General features: G+C 48.1%; 1 protein-coding gene across 4 annotated transcripts in view; it reads left to right on the forward strand.

Moving 5' to 3' along the window:
• The first annotated feature begins 6,927 nt into the window (after positions 1–6,927).
• The window catches only part of LOC149431296 (E3 SUMO-protein ligase PIAS2-like), a 48,712-nt gene continuing 37,375 nt past the window's right edge, over positions 6,928–18,264 (forward strand). For all 4 annotated transcript variants that reach the window (XM_089665702.1, XM_089665703.1, XM_089665705.1 and 1 more), the window contains exons 1-2: positions 6,928–7,080; positions 17,243–17,714. In XM_089665702.1, coding sequence (XP_089521828.1) covers positions 7,057–7,080; positions 17,243–17,714 — 496 coding nt within the window. In that variant the 5' untranslated portion in view covers positions 6,928–7,056. The remainder of the gene's footprint in view (positions 7,081–17,242; positions 17,715–18,264) is intronic.

An 18,264-nucleotide genomic window follows, 5' to 3' on the forward strand; every position in this document is an offset into this window, starting at 1 on the left:
ATTACTATATGGGGGATGAATTACTATGGGGGATGAATTACTATATGGGGGATGAATTACTATGGAGGATGAATTACTATATGGGGGATGAATTACTATAGGGGGGATGAATTACTATATGGGGGATGAATTACTATAGGGGGGATGAATTACTATATGGGGGATGAATTACTATATGGGGGATGAATTACTATGGGGGATGAATTACTATATGGGGGATGAATTACTATGGGGGATGAATTACTATATGGGGGATGTATTACTATGGGGGATGAATTACTATATGGGGGATGAATTACTATATGGGGGATGAATTACTATGGGGGATGAATTACTATGGGGGATGAATTACTATATGGGGGATGAATTACTATGAGGGATGAATTACTATGGGGGATGAATTACTATATGGGGGATGAATTACTATGGGGGATGAATTACTATATGGGGGATGAATTACTATGGGGGATGAATTACTATGGGGGATGAATTACTATATGGGGGATGAATTACTATAGGGGGGGGTGAATTACTATGGGGGATGAATTACTATATGGGGGATGAATTACTATGGGGGATGAATTACTATATGGGGGATGAATTACTATGGGGGATGAATTACTATATGGGGGATGAATTACTATATGGGGGATGAATTACTATAGGGGGGGTGAATTACTATGGGGGATGAATTACTATATGGGGGATGAATTACTATGGGGGATGAATTACTATGGGGGATGAATTACTATATGGGGGATGAATTACTATAAAACAGTGGTTCTTAACCTGGGTTCGATCGAACCCCAGGGGTTCACTGAGTCAGTCTCGCGGGTTCGGCAGAGGTGAAGACCCACACCCGACTCATATGATTCGTGCAGTAAATATTCATTATTATGTTTTTGTTTTTGTGTGAAAATCATGTTTTAATGGTTTTGTTCTTTGTTCTTAACGGTTTTGTTCATTTTGTGCACCTATGTATAAATATATATCTATGTTTTGAATTTTAAAAATCATATTTTATTTTTCCAATTAAGAAGGGTTCAGTGAATGCGCATATGAAACTGGTGGGGTTCAGTACCTCCAACAAGGTTAAGAACCACTGTTGTAGACACTAAAACTTTCCTACAGACTAAATACAGGAACAATTGAGTACTGTCCGTGATACTTTTTTTATTTGCACTAACACAGATGTCTATGCAAATCGTATCAAAAATAGCGCATGTACTACTATAGAAATTGGTGCGGCTCTGACCAAGTCAGAACCCCACCGATATGATCGCTGTAATAGCGGACAATAGGGTGCGACTTGGCATACGATTTGCAAGTTGCATGACATGCACATCGCATGCCAAGTCGCAACCGATGTGACCGGGGGGTTAGTCTTCTCTCTTTAACTAGTATTTTTCTTCTGATTTTTTGTTTGCTTTTGTTTTATTAACCACTTGCCCTCCAGAGGATTTATTCCCCTTCCTGACCAGGCCATTTTTTGCATTACTTTATCTGACAATTGTGCGGTCATGCAACGCTGCACCCAAATGAAATGTATGTTCTTTTTTTCCCACCAATGGAGCTTTCTTTCGGGGGTATTTGATCGCCCGTGTGTTTCACTGTGTAAACACGCTGTTTTGTATGGCTCTGCTATGCTGAGCCATACAAAGCAGCCTGCTGGTGCTGACAGGGTAGGGATCTGTACTGTTTACATACAGACCTCTCCCCCTCAGTGTTCCTCAGTGATCGCTGGGTGCCGGCAACGAATCTCCGGCCGGGACTTGGTGATCATCAGCTGAAGCTGCCAATGGCGGCGTGGGTAGGGCACACGCGCCCCCTACTCGGGAATACGAAATCACATCGGGAAGTGGTTAAAGTGTTACTAAACCCACAACAGTAAAATTAGTCTGTAGATGCAGTAAAGCATGCTTGTTATACTCACAGTGGAACCTAAGGGGTTAATCCTCTGCACTATGTAAAAAGACTGTTTGATCCTGACTTCTCTGATCCTTCCCTTCTTCCAGTGTCCCCAATATCTCCTGATAAGACATATCGTGTGGAGTCATTCTGCACATGCTCAGATTAGTGTGTATTGTAGAGAGGTTTTTTTTTTGGGGGGGGGGGGGAAGTGCATGTAATTAGCACAGGGTTAATCATCACTTTCCAGACAGAGGGTCAGGGGTACTTCAGCCTCATAGGACAATCAGGGGAGAATGAAAACTCCCACTACAAACTTTAACCAGTGGTCTGCTGGACACTGATAGAAGTCACAAGACTGCTATATACTGCTGATGAGAAAAGGTATTTAACAATTTATATTTAATAATTGCATTTCCATTTTTTGTGTACTGTGGGAGACCAGATATAGTGAATGCAGGGTCCGGGGAGACCAGATATAGTGAATGCAGGGTCCGGGGAGAGCGGATATAGTGAATGCAGGGTCCGGGGAGAGCGGATATAGTGAATGCAGGGACTGGGGAGACCGGATATAGTGAATGCAGGGCCCGGGGAGACCAGATATAGTGAATACAGGGTCCGGGGAGACCAGATATAGTGAATGCAGGGTCTGGGGAGCGCGGATATAGTGAATGCAGGGTCCGGGGAGAACGGATATAGTGAATGCAGGGTCTGGGGAGACCAGATATAGTGAATGCAGGGTCCAGGGAGAGCGGATATAGTGAATGCAGGGTCCGGGGAGAGCGGATATAGTGAATGCAGGGTCCGGGGAGACCGGATATAGTGAATGCAGGGTCCGGGGAGAGCAGATATAGTGAATGCAGGGTCCGGGGAGAGCGGATATAGTGAATGCAGGGTCCGGGGAGAGCGGATATAGTGAATGCAGGGTCCGGGGAGACCAGATATAATGAATACAGGGTCCGGGGAGACCAGATATAGTGAATGCAGGGTTCGGGGAGACCAGATATAGTATACTGTCCACTGCTGGACCATGGGGAAGCACAGTTTTCTGAAGGATCAGATTAACATAATTGTTTTGTACACCCCTAGAAAAAATGAGCAGTTGACCCATGCATGGTGAAATAGAGCTTTTTACCGGAATTCTGCTTTAAATGTATAAAAATATTAATAAACAAAACAAAGTTTAAATATTAATAGTTAAAGTGTTACTAAACCCAGGACCCTGCATTCACTATATCTGGTTTCCCCGGATCCTGCATTTACTATATCTGGTCTCCCCGGACCCTGCATTCACTATATCCGGTCTCCCTGGACCCTGCATTCACTATATCTGGCCTCCCCGGACCCTGCATTCACTATATCTGGTCTCCCCGGACCCTGCATTCACTATATCTGGTCTCCCCGGACCCTGCACTCACTATATCTGCTCTCCCCGGACCCTGCATTCACTATATCCGCTCTCCCCGGACCCCGCATTCACTATATCCGGTCTCCCCGGACCCTGCATTCACTATATCTGGTCTCCCCGGACCCTGCATTCACTATATCTGCTCTCCCCGGACCCTGCATTCACTATATCCAGTCTCCCCGGACCCTGCATTCACTATATCTGGTCTCGCCGGACCCTGCACTCACTATATCTGGTCTCCCCGGACCCTGCATTCACTATATCTGCTCTCCCCGGACCCTGCATTCACTATATCCAGTCTCCCCGGACCCTGCATTCACTATATCTGGTCTCGCCGGACCCTGCACTCACTATATCTGGTCTCCCCGGACCCTGCATTCACTATATCTGGTCTCCCTGGACCCTGCATTCACTATATCTGGTCTCCCCGGACCCTGCATTCACTATATCCGGTCTCCCCAGACCCTGCATTCACTATATCTGGTCTCCCCGGGCCCTGCACTCACTATATCTGGTCTCCCCGGACCCTGCATTCACTATATCTGGTCTCCCCGGACCCTGCATTCACTATATCTGGTCTCCCCGGGCCCTGCATTCACTATATCTGGTCTCCCCGGACCCTGCATTCACTATATCTGGTCTCCCCGGGCCCTGCATTCACTATATCTGGTCTCCCCGTACCCTGCATTCACTATATCTGGTCTCCCCGTACCCTGCATTCACTATATCTGGTCTCCCCGGGCCCTGCATTCACTATATCTGGTCTCCCCGGACCCTGCATTCACTATATTCGGTCTCCCCAGACCCTGCATTCACTATATCCTGTCTCCCCGGACCCTGCATTCACTATATCCGGTCTCCCCGGACCCTGCATTCACTATATCTGGTCTCCCCGGACCCTGCATTCACTATATCCGGTCTCCCTGGACCCTGCATTCACTATATGTGATCTCCCCGTACCCTGCATTCACTATATCTGGTCTCCCCGGGCCCTGCATTCACTATATCTGGTCTCCCCGGACCCTGCATTCACTATATTCGGTCTCCCCGGACCCTGCATTCACTATATCTGGTCTCCCTGGGCCCTGCACTCACTATATCTGGTCTCCCCGGACCCTGCATTTACTATATCTGCTCTCCCCGGACCCCGCATTCACTATATCTGGTCTCCCCGGACCCTGCATTCACTATATCTGCTCTCCCCGGACCCCGCATTCACTATATCTGGTCTCCCCCGGACCCTGCATTCACTATATCTGGTCTCCCCAGATCCTGCATTCACTATATTCGGTCTCCCCAGATCCTGCATTCACTATATTCGGTCTCCCCGGACCCTGCATTCACTATATCTGGTCTCCCTGGACCCTGCATTCACTATATCTGGTCTCCCCGGGCCCTGCACTCACTATATCTGGTCTCCCCGGACCCTGCATTTGCTATATCTGCTCTCCCCGGACCCCGCATTCACTATATCTGCTCTCCCCAGACCCCGCATTCACTATATCCGGTCTCCCCGGACCCTGCATTTACTATATCCGCTCTCCCCAGACCCCGCATTCACTATATCTGGTCTCCCCGGACCCTGCATTCACTATATCCGGTCTCCCCCGGACCCTGCATTCACTATATCCGGTCTCCCCCGGACCCTGCATTCACTATATCCGGTCTCCCCCGGATCCTGCATTCACTATATCTGGTCTCCCCAGATCCTGCATTCACTATATTCGGTCTCCCCAGATCCTGCATTCACTATATCCGGTCTCCCCCGGACCCTGCATTCACTATATCCGGTCTCCCCCGGACCCTGCATTCACTATATCCGGTCTCCCCCGGACCCTGCATTCACTATATCTGGTCTCCCCAGATCCTGCATTCACTATATTCAGCTCTCCCCGGACCCTGCATTCACTATATCCGGTCTCCCCAGACCCTGCATTCACTATATCCGGTCTCCCCCGGACCCTGCATTCACTATATCTGCTCTCCCCGGACCCTGCATTCACTATATCCGGTCTCCCCGGACCCTGCATTCACTATATCTGCTCTCCCCAGACCCCGCATTCACTATATCCGGTCTCCCCGGACCCTGCATTTACTATATCCGCTCTCCCCAGACCCCGCATTCACTATATCTGGTCTCCCCGGACCCTGCATTCACTATATCCGGTCTCCCCCGGACCCTGCATTCACTATATCCGGTCTCCCCCGGACCCTGCATTCACTATATCCGGTCTCCCCCGGATCCTGCATTCACTATATCTGGTCTCCCCAGATCCTGCATTCACTATATTCGGTCTCCCCAGATCCTGCATTCACTATATCCGGTCTCCCCCGGACCCTGCATTCACTATATCCGGTCTCCCCCGGACCCTGCATTCACTATATCCGGTCTCCCCCGGACCCTGCATTCACTATATCTGGTCTCCCCAGATCCTGCATTCACTATATTCAGCTCTCCCCGGACCCTGCATTCACTATATCCGGTCTCCCCCGGACCCTGCATTCACTATATCCGGTCTCCCCCGGACCCTGCATTCACTATATCTGGTCTCCCCAGATCCTGCATTCACTATATTCAGCTCTCCCCGGACCCTGCATTCACTATATCCGGTCTCCCCCGGACCCTGCATTCACTATATCTGCTCTCCCCGGACCCTGCATTCACTATATTCGGTCTCCCCAGATCCTGCATTCACTATATTCGGTCTCCCCAGATCCTGCATTCACTATATCCGCTCTCCCCAGACCCTGCATTCACTAGATCTGGTCTCCGTTTTGCCGGGACGCGACGCTAACGTTCCCGTTAGAACAGCACCATGTGCTGCAATGTGCAGAATTGTCCGAGGTAAAAACGCTTCCCCAACGCCTCTCTGCCCCCTGCACACAACGCTAGTGTGAACGTAGCCTTAAAGATGGAGGGGTCACCGAGCCGTGCTGTGGCCTTCATTCAGTTATAGCCTGGTACCCAAATCTCACCAAAAAAAGCTCTATTTGTGTGGGAATAAAATGTCAGTTGGGTACAGCGTCGCATGACTGTGCAATTACCAGTTAAAGTAGCGCAGTGCTAAATAGTAAAACCATGGCCTGGGCAGGACGGGGGTAAAACCTCCCAGAGCTGAACATTTCATCCGCTTTCTATTGTGAATACAATCTGGGTCATGGGATCCGGAATCCTCGCTTTGGGTCTGTATGTAGATTTGACACCTTGTTCGGGATTGTGTAGATGTGTGATTCGATTTTTGTTGGGTGATGTATGGGAAGGTTGTGGTGAGGAATGTCCTCTGAAGATTTCGATTCTGGATGACTAGGTGGGATGTTGTGAGGTGCTGTGTATGTGGATGTAACCCTGTGAGGTAAGGGGGGAGGTGTAGCTCCTGTTGTCGGAATATTATGACTGGACCGCCCACTGTCGGGCTCAGCACTGTTGGCAGCCATCCTGCCCGGTACTCATCTCATGCCCCACCAGCCATGAGGCGTATTTTCCCGCCCTTTCCACTCGGGAGAACTGATTGGATAAGACGCTCACTCAGAAACAGCCCCGCCCACCCGATTCCCACAGCCGCCCCGCCCGAGAGGGGGATGGAGTGAAGGGGGGTCACGTGGCCGATTCATTTTATTTTTGGGCGGGATTACGACGGACGGGGGCGCGCATATGCGCGTGCCCGGTGCATCCCATCCCCCACAGCTTGAGGCCAGGTCACGTGATCCCCGCCGAGCGGCAGGAATGGTACCGGGAGAAGATGGCGGATCCCGAAGAGCTGAGGGTGAGAGCGGGAGGTGTCTGGGTGAGAGGGAGACACACCGGAGGGGGCTGGGCGGCCGCTAGTGCGGGGATGGAGGCGGCTCGGTGTGTGAGAGGTGATGACGTCTTTCCTCTTCCCGCACTCCGGGCCCACAGCGGGGGGAGGGGGGCATTGTTGTATAAGGGGAGTGTACTGGGGGGGGCAGTGCTAGGAGGGAGGGGTAATCCTGGTCTCAGTAATGGAGGGGGAGAGATTGGTAATCTGTGCTTCCTGGGGGGGGAGAGATTGGTAATCTGTGCTTCCTGGGGGGGGAGAGATTGGTAATCTGTGCTTCCTGGGGGGGGAGAGATTGGTAATCTGTGCTTCCTGGGGGGGGAGAGATTGGTAATCTGTGCTTCCTGGGGGGGGGGGGAGAGATTGGTAATCTGTGCTTCCTGGGGGGGGGAGAGATTGGTAATCTGTGCTTCCTGGGGGGGGGGGGGAGAGATTGGTAATCTGTGCTTCCTGGGGGGGGGGGGGGAGAGATTGGTAATCTGTGCTTCCTGGGGGGGGGGGGGGAGAGATTGGTAATCTGTGCTTCCTGGGGGGGGGGGGGGAGAGATTGGTAATCTGTGCTTCCTGGGGGGGGGGGGGGAGAGATTGGTAATCTGTGCTTCCTGGGGGGGGGGGGGGGAGAGATTGGTAATCTGTGCTTCCTGGGGGGGGGGGGGGGAGAGATTGGTAATCTGTGCTTCCTGGGGGGGGGGGGGGGAGAGATTGGTAATCTGTGCTTCCTGGGGGGGGGGGGGGGGAGAGATTGGTAATCTGTGCTTCCTGGGGGGGGGGGGGGGGAGAGATTGGTAATCTGTGCTTCCTGGGGGGGGGGGGGGGGAGAGATTGGTAATCTGTGCTTCCTGGGGGGGGGGGGGGGGAGAGATTGGTAATCTGTGCTTCCTGGGGGGGGGGGGGGGGGAGAGATTGGTAATCTGTGCTTCCTGGGGGGGGGGGGGGAGAGATTGGTAATCTGTGCTTCCTGGGGGGGGGGGGGGGAGATTGGTAATCTGTGCTTCCTGGGGGGGGGGGGGAGAGATTGGTAATCTGTGCTTCCTGGGGGGGGGGGGGAGAGATTGGTAATCTGTGCTTCCTGGGGGGGGGGGGGGGAGAGATTGGTAATCTGTGCTTCCTGGGGGGGGGGGGGAGAGATTGGTAATCTGTGCTTCCTGGGGGGGGGGGGAGAGATTGGTAATCTGTGCTTCCTGGGGGGGGGGGAGAGATTGGTAATCTGTGCTTCCTGGGGGGGGGAGAGATTGGTAATCTGTGCTTCCTGGGGGGGGGAGAGATTGGTAATCTGTGCTTCCTGGGGGGGGGAGAGATTGGTAATCTGTGCTTCCTGGGGGGGGGGGGAGAGATTGGTAATCTGTGCTTCCTGGGGGGGGGGGGAGAGATTGGTAATCTGTGCTTCCTGGGGGGGGGGGGGAGAGATTGGTAATCTGTGCTTCCTGGGGGGGGGGGGGAGAGATTGGTAATCTGTGCTTCCTGGGGGGGGGGGGGGGGAGAGATTGGTAATCTGTGCTTCCTGGGGGGGGGGGGGGGGGAGAGATTGGTAATCTGTGCTTCCTGGGGGGGGGGGGGGGGGAGAGATTGGTAATCTGTGCTTCCTGGGGGGGGGGGGGAGAGATTGGTAATCTGTGCTTCCTGGGGGGGGGGGGGGAGAGATTGGTAATCTGTGCTTCCTGGGGGGGGGGGGGGGAGAGATTGGTAATCTGTGCTTCCTGGGGGGGGGGGGGGGAGAGATTGGTAATCTGTGCTTCCTGGGGGGGGGGGGGGAGAGATTGGTAATCTGTGCTTCCTGGGGGGGGGGGGGGGAGAGATTGGTAATCTGTGCTTCCTGGGGGGGGGGGGGGAGAGATTGGTAATCTGTGCTTCCTGGGGGGGGAGAGATTGGTAATCTGTGCTTCCTGGGGGGGGAGAGATTGGTAATCTGTGCTTCCTGGGGGGGGAGAGATTGGTAATCTGTGCTTCCTGGGGGGGGAGAGATTGGTAATCTGTGCTTCCTGGGGGGGGAGAGATTGGTAATCTGTGCTTCCTGGGGGGGGGGGGGGGGGAGAGATTGGTAATCTGTGCTTCCTGGGGGGGGGGGGGGGGGAGAGATTGGTAATCTGTGCTTCCTGGGGGGGGAGAGATTGGTAATCTGTGCTTCCTGGGGGGGGAGAGATTGGTAATCTGTGCTTCCTGGGGGGGGGGGGGGAGAGATTGGTAATCTGTGCTTCCTGGGGGGGGGGGGGGGGGGAGAGATTGGTAATCTGTGCTTCCTGGGGGGGGGGGGGAGAGAGATTGGTAATCTGTGCTTCCTGGGGGGGGGGGGGGGAGAGATTGGTAATCTGTGCTTCCTGGGGGGGGGGGGGGAGAGATTGGTAATCTGTGCTTCCTGGGGGGGGGGGGGGGAGAGATTGGTAATCTGTGCTTCCTGGGGGGGGGGGAGAGATTGGTAATCTGTGCTTCCTGGGGGGGGGGGGGGAGAGATTGGTAATCTGTGCTTCCTGGGGGGGGGGGGGAGAGATTGGTAATCTGTGCTTCCTGGGGGGGGGGGGGGAGAGATTGGTAATCTGTGCTTCCTGGGGGGGGGGGGGGGGAGAGATTGGTAATCTGTGCTTCCTGGGGGGGGGGGGGGAGAGATTGGTAATCTGTGCTTCCTGGGGGGGGGGGGGGAGAGATACCACCAAAAGAAAGCTGTCTGTCTCAAGAAAAATTATACAAATTTCATATGAGTACAGTGTTGCATGTCCGCGCAATTGTCATTCAAAGCGTGACAGTGCTGGAAATTGGCCTGGGCAGGAAGGGGGTATAAGGGCAGCACAGGGGCTAAATGGTTAGCACTTCCGCCTGGCAGTACTAGAGTCGTTGGTTCGAATCCCAACCACGGCACCACCTGCCTGGAGTTTGCATGTTCTCCCTGTGACTGCATGGGTTTCCTCTGGGTACTTTAGTTTCCTCCCACACTCCAAAGACATGCTGATAGGTGAATTGTCTCCTGTCTACATTGTCCCTAGTATGTGTATGTATGAATGTGAGTTAGGGACCTTAGATTGTACGCCCCTTGAGGGTTAGGGACTGATGTGAATGTACAATATATATGTAAAGTGCTGCGTACATTGATGGCGCTATATAAGGACATGTAATAAATAATACAAGTGCCCGGTAGGCGAGGGGTTAAAGCCATCTAGAGACCTTAGAAATTGATGAGGAGGATTTACATTCATTTCATTCATTTACAAGCACTTCAGGATGGGATCTTCTCTGTAAGGATCATCCTTTTATCCAGATTGTTTTGTGGCCATGATAGACCTGAGGGACGCGTATCTTCACATCCCCGTACACCCTGCATTTCAGAAATATGGTTCAGAGATCCATCATTTTCAGCGTCGGCCCCTACCTGTCGGTCTAGCGTCAGCACTGAGAATTTTCACAATCTTTAGCAGAGGCTTTGGCCCCCCCCCCCCTCAGAATGAAATCTATTACAAACATTCCCTATTTGTACAGTTATTAATAACTGGGAGAGGATCTGCGGGTTGCTCAGGACTTCTTTCAGAGTGTGGGGTGGCTCATCAACAGAGACAAGTGGTGCTTGAATCCCTCACAGAGGGTTGCCTATCTGGGATACGACATTTCCTCGGGAAGAAAGATCTTCCTTCAGGAAACATGTCTCGAGATGAACCAGGTGCTGGCAGAGCAATCTGGTCATTTCAGTACGGGAAGTCATGAAGCCAGTGGGTCTTATGACCTCTTGTTTCCCGGACACTCCCTGGGTGAGATTCCACCAGCGCTCACTGCAGTTTTTCTTCTGAGGATTTGAAACGGAGATAGGACTTTGCTAGATCTTCCAGTCCGGCTTCCTTCCAGGATCTAGAGATCCCTTTGATGGCATGTTTGGTTGCAATCTTTGCAGAGATCTGGAGTGGACCACGCCAGATCCAATTATCGTCACAACAGATGCCAGCAGCTTTGGTTGGGGAGCCCATCTAGGCGGCAGGGTGGCCCCAGGGGTCGTGGTCTATGAGGAAGCTCGGAGGTCCTCAAACCTGAGGGAACTTCTGGCAGTTCAGTGGGTGTTGGATGTGTTTCAGATGGACATAATAGGTTGTCACCTTCTGATTCATTCAGACAATGTGACCATAGTGGTGTACATCAGTAAACGAGGTACAAGAAGTCCACCTCTCCAAGCAATCGCGGGTAGCACACTGTCTTGGGCCGAGCAAAATTTGTACTCAATATCTGTCATCCATTTGAAGGGAATGCAGCATTCCCTAGCGGACTTCTTAAGTAGTCCTCAAGTGAAGCACAATGAATGGTCTCTCAACCATGAAGTGTTTGTGACCATCACTCTGAAATGGGACATGCTGGTGGTGGATCTCTGTGTTCCAAGAGAACGGGAAAGTCAGTCAGTTCTCCCTAAATCCGCAAGGTCAGGCCTTGGGTATAGATTCCCTCGCGAATGCGTGGGAGTTCAATCTCTGCTATCTCCTCCAGTGAGACTGATCCCGGCAGTCCTTCTGAAGTTTGTCAGAAAAGACCAACCCCTTTCTGGTGGCCCTGTTCTTAGCCAAAGAGGCCATGGTTCTCTTTGCTGTGGATCCTTTAGTCCGTTCCTTCTTCCAGAGAGGATCTGATCTCCCTTGGGTGAAGACTTTGAGGTTGGCAGGGTGGTTACTGAGGAACTGCTCCTGAGAGCTTGGGTTTTATGAGAGGGTAGTGCAAACGATGGTGAATTGTCACAAGCCGGTAACCAGAGCTATTTATACTAAAGTATGGAAGAAATTCAACTCCTGGTTGTCTGATCGGGGTCCTCCGGATATCCCTGCAGTCTTGGATTTTTTTTTTCCAGGACGGGGCAGGCCAGGGTCCTTCAGTTAGCACATTAAAAGTGAGAGCCTTGTCTTTTTAGTCTTTCAGGTCTCTTTCAGCCTCAAAAGCCTTTGGTCCTTAGTCCCTTTTGAACCTCTGGAGAAGTCTTCAAAACATTTTTTAACTTTCACATCAGCCCGTAGGGTTAGTGAACTTTCCATCAGGGAACCCTTTTTGTCAGTTTTTGAAGATAGGATTGTTCTCAAAATGGATCCTAGTTTCCTTCCCAAGGTTTCCTCCTCCTTTTCATAGGTCCCAAGATATAATTTTGCCAACCTTCCTTCTGTTCAGCTTCTGTGAATGAGGAGGAGGAAAGATTGAGTTTTTTGGATGTTAGAAGAAGCCTTTTGGCTTACCTTAGTATTTCCAGGGAATTCAGGTAATCGGATTCTCTTTTTATACTCTTTTCTCGCAGTAGCCCCACCATAATGGGTATGTTCTTGATTACACTGTTCAACAAATTTTTATTTTTTGCCAGTTTTTGAAACAAAAGGATCCATTTCTTAATGAATTTCACATTCTGAGTTCAAATATAACAATGAAATTTGTCAATTGGCTCTAGTTTTTCTGTAAACGGAAAGTTTTCTACTATAGGCGTAATGACTACATAATGCACAATAATTATATAGATAGATGTCTTTCCACAAATATAAAGCAAGTGATATTGACTACATAACAAAGCCTAAATGGCATAATATATTGCATAGGATTACCAAGAAAAATTATAGCCATAAGCTAAGTTGAATCATTTTAATACTTAGGATTCTCACTAGTTTTGTCTTCAGTTTGTGTCGGTTTTGCTTCTCTTGGCTTTTCTCTTGTATTCGAGGAAAGGGCAATCTCTTACAACTGCACGTGACTACACGCTTCAGGTTCTTCCTCACTTGACTCAACCACGAAGGATTCTGGTGCTTTAGGAATTGGTAGCCCCTCTCCATGAGGAACTGGACGTATTGCCGATGGAATATTTGGATAGTGCACAGATAACTTTTTCTTCTTATTTAGCCCTTTTACAATTGGAGGCACCATACAAAAGTAACAATTACTAACATGATCTGTTGGCTCTCTCCAAATCATTGGCACAGCGAAAGGCATAGATGCCTTTTTTCCATTCAACCATTTCTCCAGTGCCGTCCCACAAGAATTGCAGCATATATGTGGTGCCCAGCTCTTGTCCTGGTCTCCTATCTTGCAGCCAAAATACAAGTTGTAGGCTTTCTTAATCATTCCTGTTATCCTCCTTTTTTGTGAGATAAAAGTTATTTCACCGCAGATATAGCAGAAATTATCTGCTTTATTCACACAAGTTCGAGGCATTACTGAGTAGCCTATATAAGCATAAAACGAAATGTAAAGACGCTGTCGAACTACAATCAGCTACAGATACTGCAGCTTTTATGCAGTGAAGTGATGCAATTAAAGGCTAATATTGCATCATCTCAGTATACATGCAATTTTCTATTGGTCACCAGTATCAATTGCGCAATATGCAGCTGAAGTTGCATCATAATTTTGAATGGCTTACGTCATTAGATGGGTGAATATATCATAGAAACTAGAGCCAATCAACATTTTTTAGGGTCATTTTCGTTTTCAGCACCCCAAAATTATGTAAGATTAGCTAATTGTATGCCCAAAACTTTTTACCTGTTGAACAGTGTTATCGTCTCAACACATTTTTATTTTTATATGCTAGTAAATGCGGCAATCAGTGACTTAGAGTGGGCCTGTGGCGGGCATTCAGACACTGGGGGGGCTGACTTGGTATCACGTACATGTACTGTGAGCGGGCAGCAGGTGCAGGCACGGCAACATGACCGTTTCAGGCTTAATTCTGGGTTTACATGCCCCCTCCTGACCTGTGCAGTGATTGGACACAGCGCACGTTTGTCAGCAGGTTTCAGCCAATGATTTTGCCTGAAACCAGCTGATCGGCTGTGTCCAATCACGGCACAGAGTTCTATGTTTACAAACACAGAACACTGCATACAACAAACTAGCAATTTTTCTTCTCCCTGAAAAGCAGGGATAAAGAAACGGCCAGATCTGTGAGTAAAAGCAACACACATTACACTTGTTAAGCAAACTGCTAACCGCTTCCCAGGTAGTGTCATTTACACAGTGTACAGGATTTTATCCGATTCCTGTCTTGGTGTCACTAGCAATGTCTGTGTCCTTCCCAACCTGTGTCTGTTGGCACCAGATTACCCATCGCGCTATTACAGTCTCACTATAAGTCGCTGATCACCACCTTTACCAACATAGAATATTTTAGCTGCATCAATTCTAGTATATATACTATCGTTTATAGATGCTGTAACTTTCACACGATCCAGTTATTATACATTTATTGAGATTTTTTTTTTTTTTAAAGCAGTTGCCCTCTGCCCTGTAGCAGAAATACTGCTGCAGGGCTGTGTAAAATTGTGTGTGTACCGCCCTACCCATGCTGCTGTTGGTGGCTACAGGTGTCAATCATCATGTCCTACTCTGCAATGGTCGGGGAAAGCCGACGGGAGAGATCTGTGTAAACAACACGGGTCTCTCTCCTGTCAGCATGGAGATGCTGCTTTGTATCTCTCTGCACAGCAGCGAGATACAAAACAGCATGCCTCCCTAGTAAAACACAGCACACAACAAAATGCACAGATCGCACCAGATGTTAACCTCTTATTGCCCAGTGTCGGTGCTTTTTATTAGCACTGATCACTGTATTATTGTCACTGGGGATGTGACACCAAGTGTCCGAATGCCCACCGCAGGCTCGCTCTAAGTCGCTGATCGCTGCTATTACTAGCATATAAAAATGTGTGTGTTAGGTCCATATATATTTGGACACAGGCACAATTTTCATACTTTTAGCTCTGTATGCCACCAGAATAAATTAAAGCAAAACCATCCAAATGAATTTTGAAGAGCAGACTTTCAGCTTTAATTCAAGGGGTTGAGCATAAATATCGAGTACAAATTTTAGGAACTAAAGCCATTTTTATACAGTCCTTCCATTTTCAGGGGTTCAAATGTAATTGGACAAAATATAATCCTAAATAAAATGTTAATTTTAATTTGTTGAGAATCCTTTACTGGCAATGACTGCCTGAAGTCTGGAACCCATGGACATGACCAAGGACTGGGTATCCTCCTTTCTGATGCTTTGCCAGGCTCTACCTACAGCTGTTTTCAGTTGTTTTTGGGTCTTTCTGCCTTTTAGTTTTGCCTTCAGCAAGTGAAATGCATGCTAAATTGTGTTGAGATCAGGTGACCAACTCGGACATTGCAGAATATTCCACTTTTCCTTCAAAAGCTCCTGGGTTGCTTTTGCAGTGTGTTTTGGATCATTGTCCATCTGTACTGTGAAGAGCCGTCCAATCACCTTTGCTGCATTTGGCTGAATCTGGGCTGACAGTATATCTGTAAACACTGCAGAATTCATCCGGCTGCTTCTGTCTTCTGTCACATCATCAATAAACACCAATGACCCAGTGCCACTGGAAGCCATGCATGCCCATGCCATCACACTGCCTCCACCATGTTTTACAGATGACGTTGTGTGCTTTGGATCATGAGCTGTTCCAAGCCTTCTCCACACTTTCTTCTTCCCGTCATTCTGGTACAGATTAATAGGTTTAATCCGTCCAAAAATGCTTTTCCAGAACTGGTCTGGCTTTTTTTGGGCAAAGTCTAATCTGGTTTTTCTATTCTTCAGGCTTATGAATGGTTTGCACCTTGTGGTGAACCCTCTCTTTGCTCTCGTGAAGTCTTCTCTTGATTGTAGTCTTTGACAATGATACGCCTACATCCTGGAGAGTGTCCTTCACTTGTCTGGATGTTGTGAATGGGTTTTTCTTTACCATAGAGAGGATCCTGTGACCATCCACCACTGTTGTCTTCCGTGGACGTCCATGCCTTTTTATGTTGCTGAGCTCACCAGTGCGTTCTTCTTTCCTCAGAATGTACCAAACTTGATTTGGACACTCCTAATGTTGCTGCGATCTCTCTGATGGATTTGTTTTGTTTTTGAAGCCTTACAATTGCCTGCTTCACTTCCATGGACGGCTCCTTTGAACGCATGATGTATGTTCACAGCAATAGATTCCAAATGCAAATCCCACACTTAGAATCAACTCCAGACCTTTTACCTGCTTAATTGATTAAGAAATAACGGAGTAGCCCACACCTGGCCATGAAACAGCTTTTTGTTCAATTGCCCAATTACTGTTGTTCCCTTGAAAAATGGGGGGATGGCTGCTCTTGAAGCTGTAATTCCTAAACCCTTCCTCCAATTTGGATGTAAATACCCTAAAATTAAACCTGAGAGTGCACTTTCAGCCCATATCCATTATAGGACTATAGCTTGGATATGTTTTGGTAAATGCCTGGGACAAAAGTGTGTATTAATCTACCTCCATTTGTAGACTCTCTAACTTTAATGTAAACCAATTAATTTACACATTTTGATTTCCTTTTTTTTTATTTTTTTTCAGCAAAGACGTAGCAGAACACATTTTTCTCCTACATTTATGATGAAATTAGAATTTTTTTTTTTCAATTGGATATGTTGTAGAGCAAAAAAGTAAAAATATAATTTTTTTTTTCTAAATTGTTTGGTCTTTTTTTGTTTATAGCACAAAAAATAAAACTCGCAGAGGTGATCAAATGCCACCAAAAGAAAGCTCTGTGGACATGCATTTTGGCCTAACTTCATGGAGAAATTTTCTTTTTGCTTTTATTGGATATGTTTAAAAAAATCCTATTTATTTTTGGACCCGACGCATAAGAAACCCAGTGGTGATCATATACAAAAGAGCTCTTTATGTGAAAAAAAAAATGATACATTTCCTTGGGGTACAGCGTTGCATGACTGCGCAATTGCCAATTAATGTAGCGCACTGCTGAATAGCAACAAAAAATGCCCTGGTCGTGAAAGAGGTAAAACCTTCTAGAGATCAAGTGGTTAAGTAAATTTCTTTCTATAGCCCATAGTGAGGACTTGGATTTATATCTTCAGAGTGTGACTTTGTTTTTTGGACACTAGTATATCACGTGGAAAGTTTTGACATTGCATTTATTCTCATTGATTTGTTATTTTTGTGATTGTTTTATTTAGTCTAGTATTTTTGTTTTGGCAATAGAGTGAGCATATTGAGGTTTATTATTCAAGTGGTTAAGTAAATTTCTATCTATAGCCCAGCAGGTTTGGTGGTGTAGGCAGCAGTACAAGCTAGTATTTGTTCTGTTTATTTACTTTTTAGAGCTTTATTTATGTTTAGCTTTCCTGACTTTTTTTTTTTTTTTCTTTTAGAATATGGTATCCAGTTTCCGAGTGTCAGAACTCCAAGTATTGTTGGGCTTTGCTGGACGCAACAAAAGCGGTCGCAAGCATGATCTTCTCATGAGGGCCCTTCACTTGCTGAAGAACGGATGCAGTCCTGCTGTTCAGATAAAAATCAAGGAGCTGTACAGGAGGAGATTCCCTCGGACATTAGACAGTGTACCAGGCCTGTCCTCCATCAGATCCAATGTCTTTAACTTGGACAGTAACTCTTCAGTGGACTCTGATCTGGCCGTTGCTGGCATCCACTCGTTACCGTCAACCTCTGTAATGCCTCACTCTCCTGCGTCTCCACTAGGAATGGTACTCCTGCAGGACACCAAACCTCAGTTTGACATCCAGCAGCTCTCGCCTCCAATTCCTCCTGTTCACCCAGATGTTCATCTCAAAAGTCTTCCATTTTATGATGTTCTTGATGTCCTTATCAAGCCCACCAGCTTAGGTAAGTGGGGGAAATATTCTGGCTTCCATGTAGCTAGCAAGGAATTCATTGACCTCATCAGGTGGTGTGGTGTGTGTTTTTGATGCATTTCAAAAGCAGATCAGCAAAATCTCCCTCTAGGTCAGTGGTTCTCAACCTTCCTAATGCCGCGACCCTTTAATACAGTTCCTCATGTTGTGGTGACCCCCAACCATAAAATTATTTACCCAGTAATTATAATTCATGAGTGTCGTTTTACCTCCAATACTGCTGCTTTTAACACAGTAGCTGCTTTTAACACAGTAGCTGCTTTTAACACAGTAGCTGCTTTTAACACAGTAGCTGCTTTTAACACAGTAGCTGCTTTTAACACAGTAGCTGCTTTTAACACAGTAGCTGCTTTTAACACAGTAGCTGCTTTTAACACAGTAGCTGCTTTTAACACACTAGCTGCTTTTAACACACTAGCTGCTTTTAACACATCGGAAATATGTGTTTTCTGATGGTCTTAGGGGACCCCTGTGAAAGGGTCGTTCGACCCACAGGTTGAGAACCACTGCTCTAGGTGGAT

This window comes from Staurois parvus, unplaced genomic scaffold, assembly GCF_062004578.1.
Source record: "Staurois parvus isolate SC_StPar_1 unplaced genomic scaffold, SC_StPar_1.0 ptg002299l, whole genome shotgun sequence".
Taxonomy (NCBI): Eukaryota; Metazoa; Chordata; class Amphibia; order Anura; family Ranidae; genus Staurois; species Staurois parvus.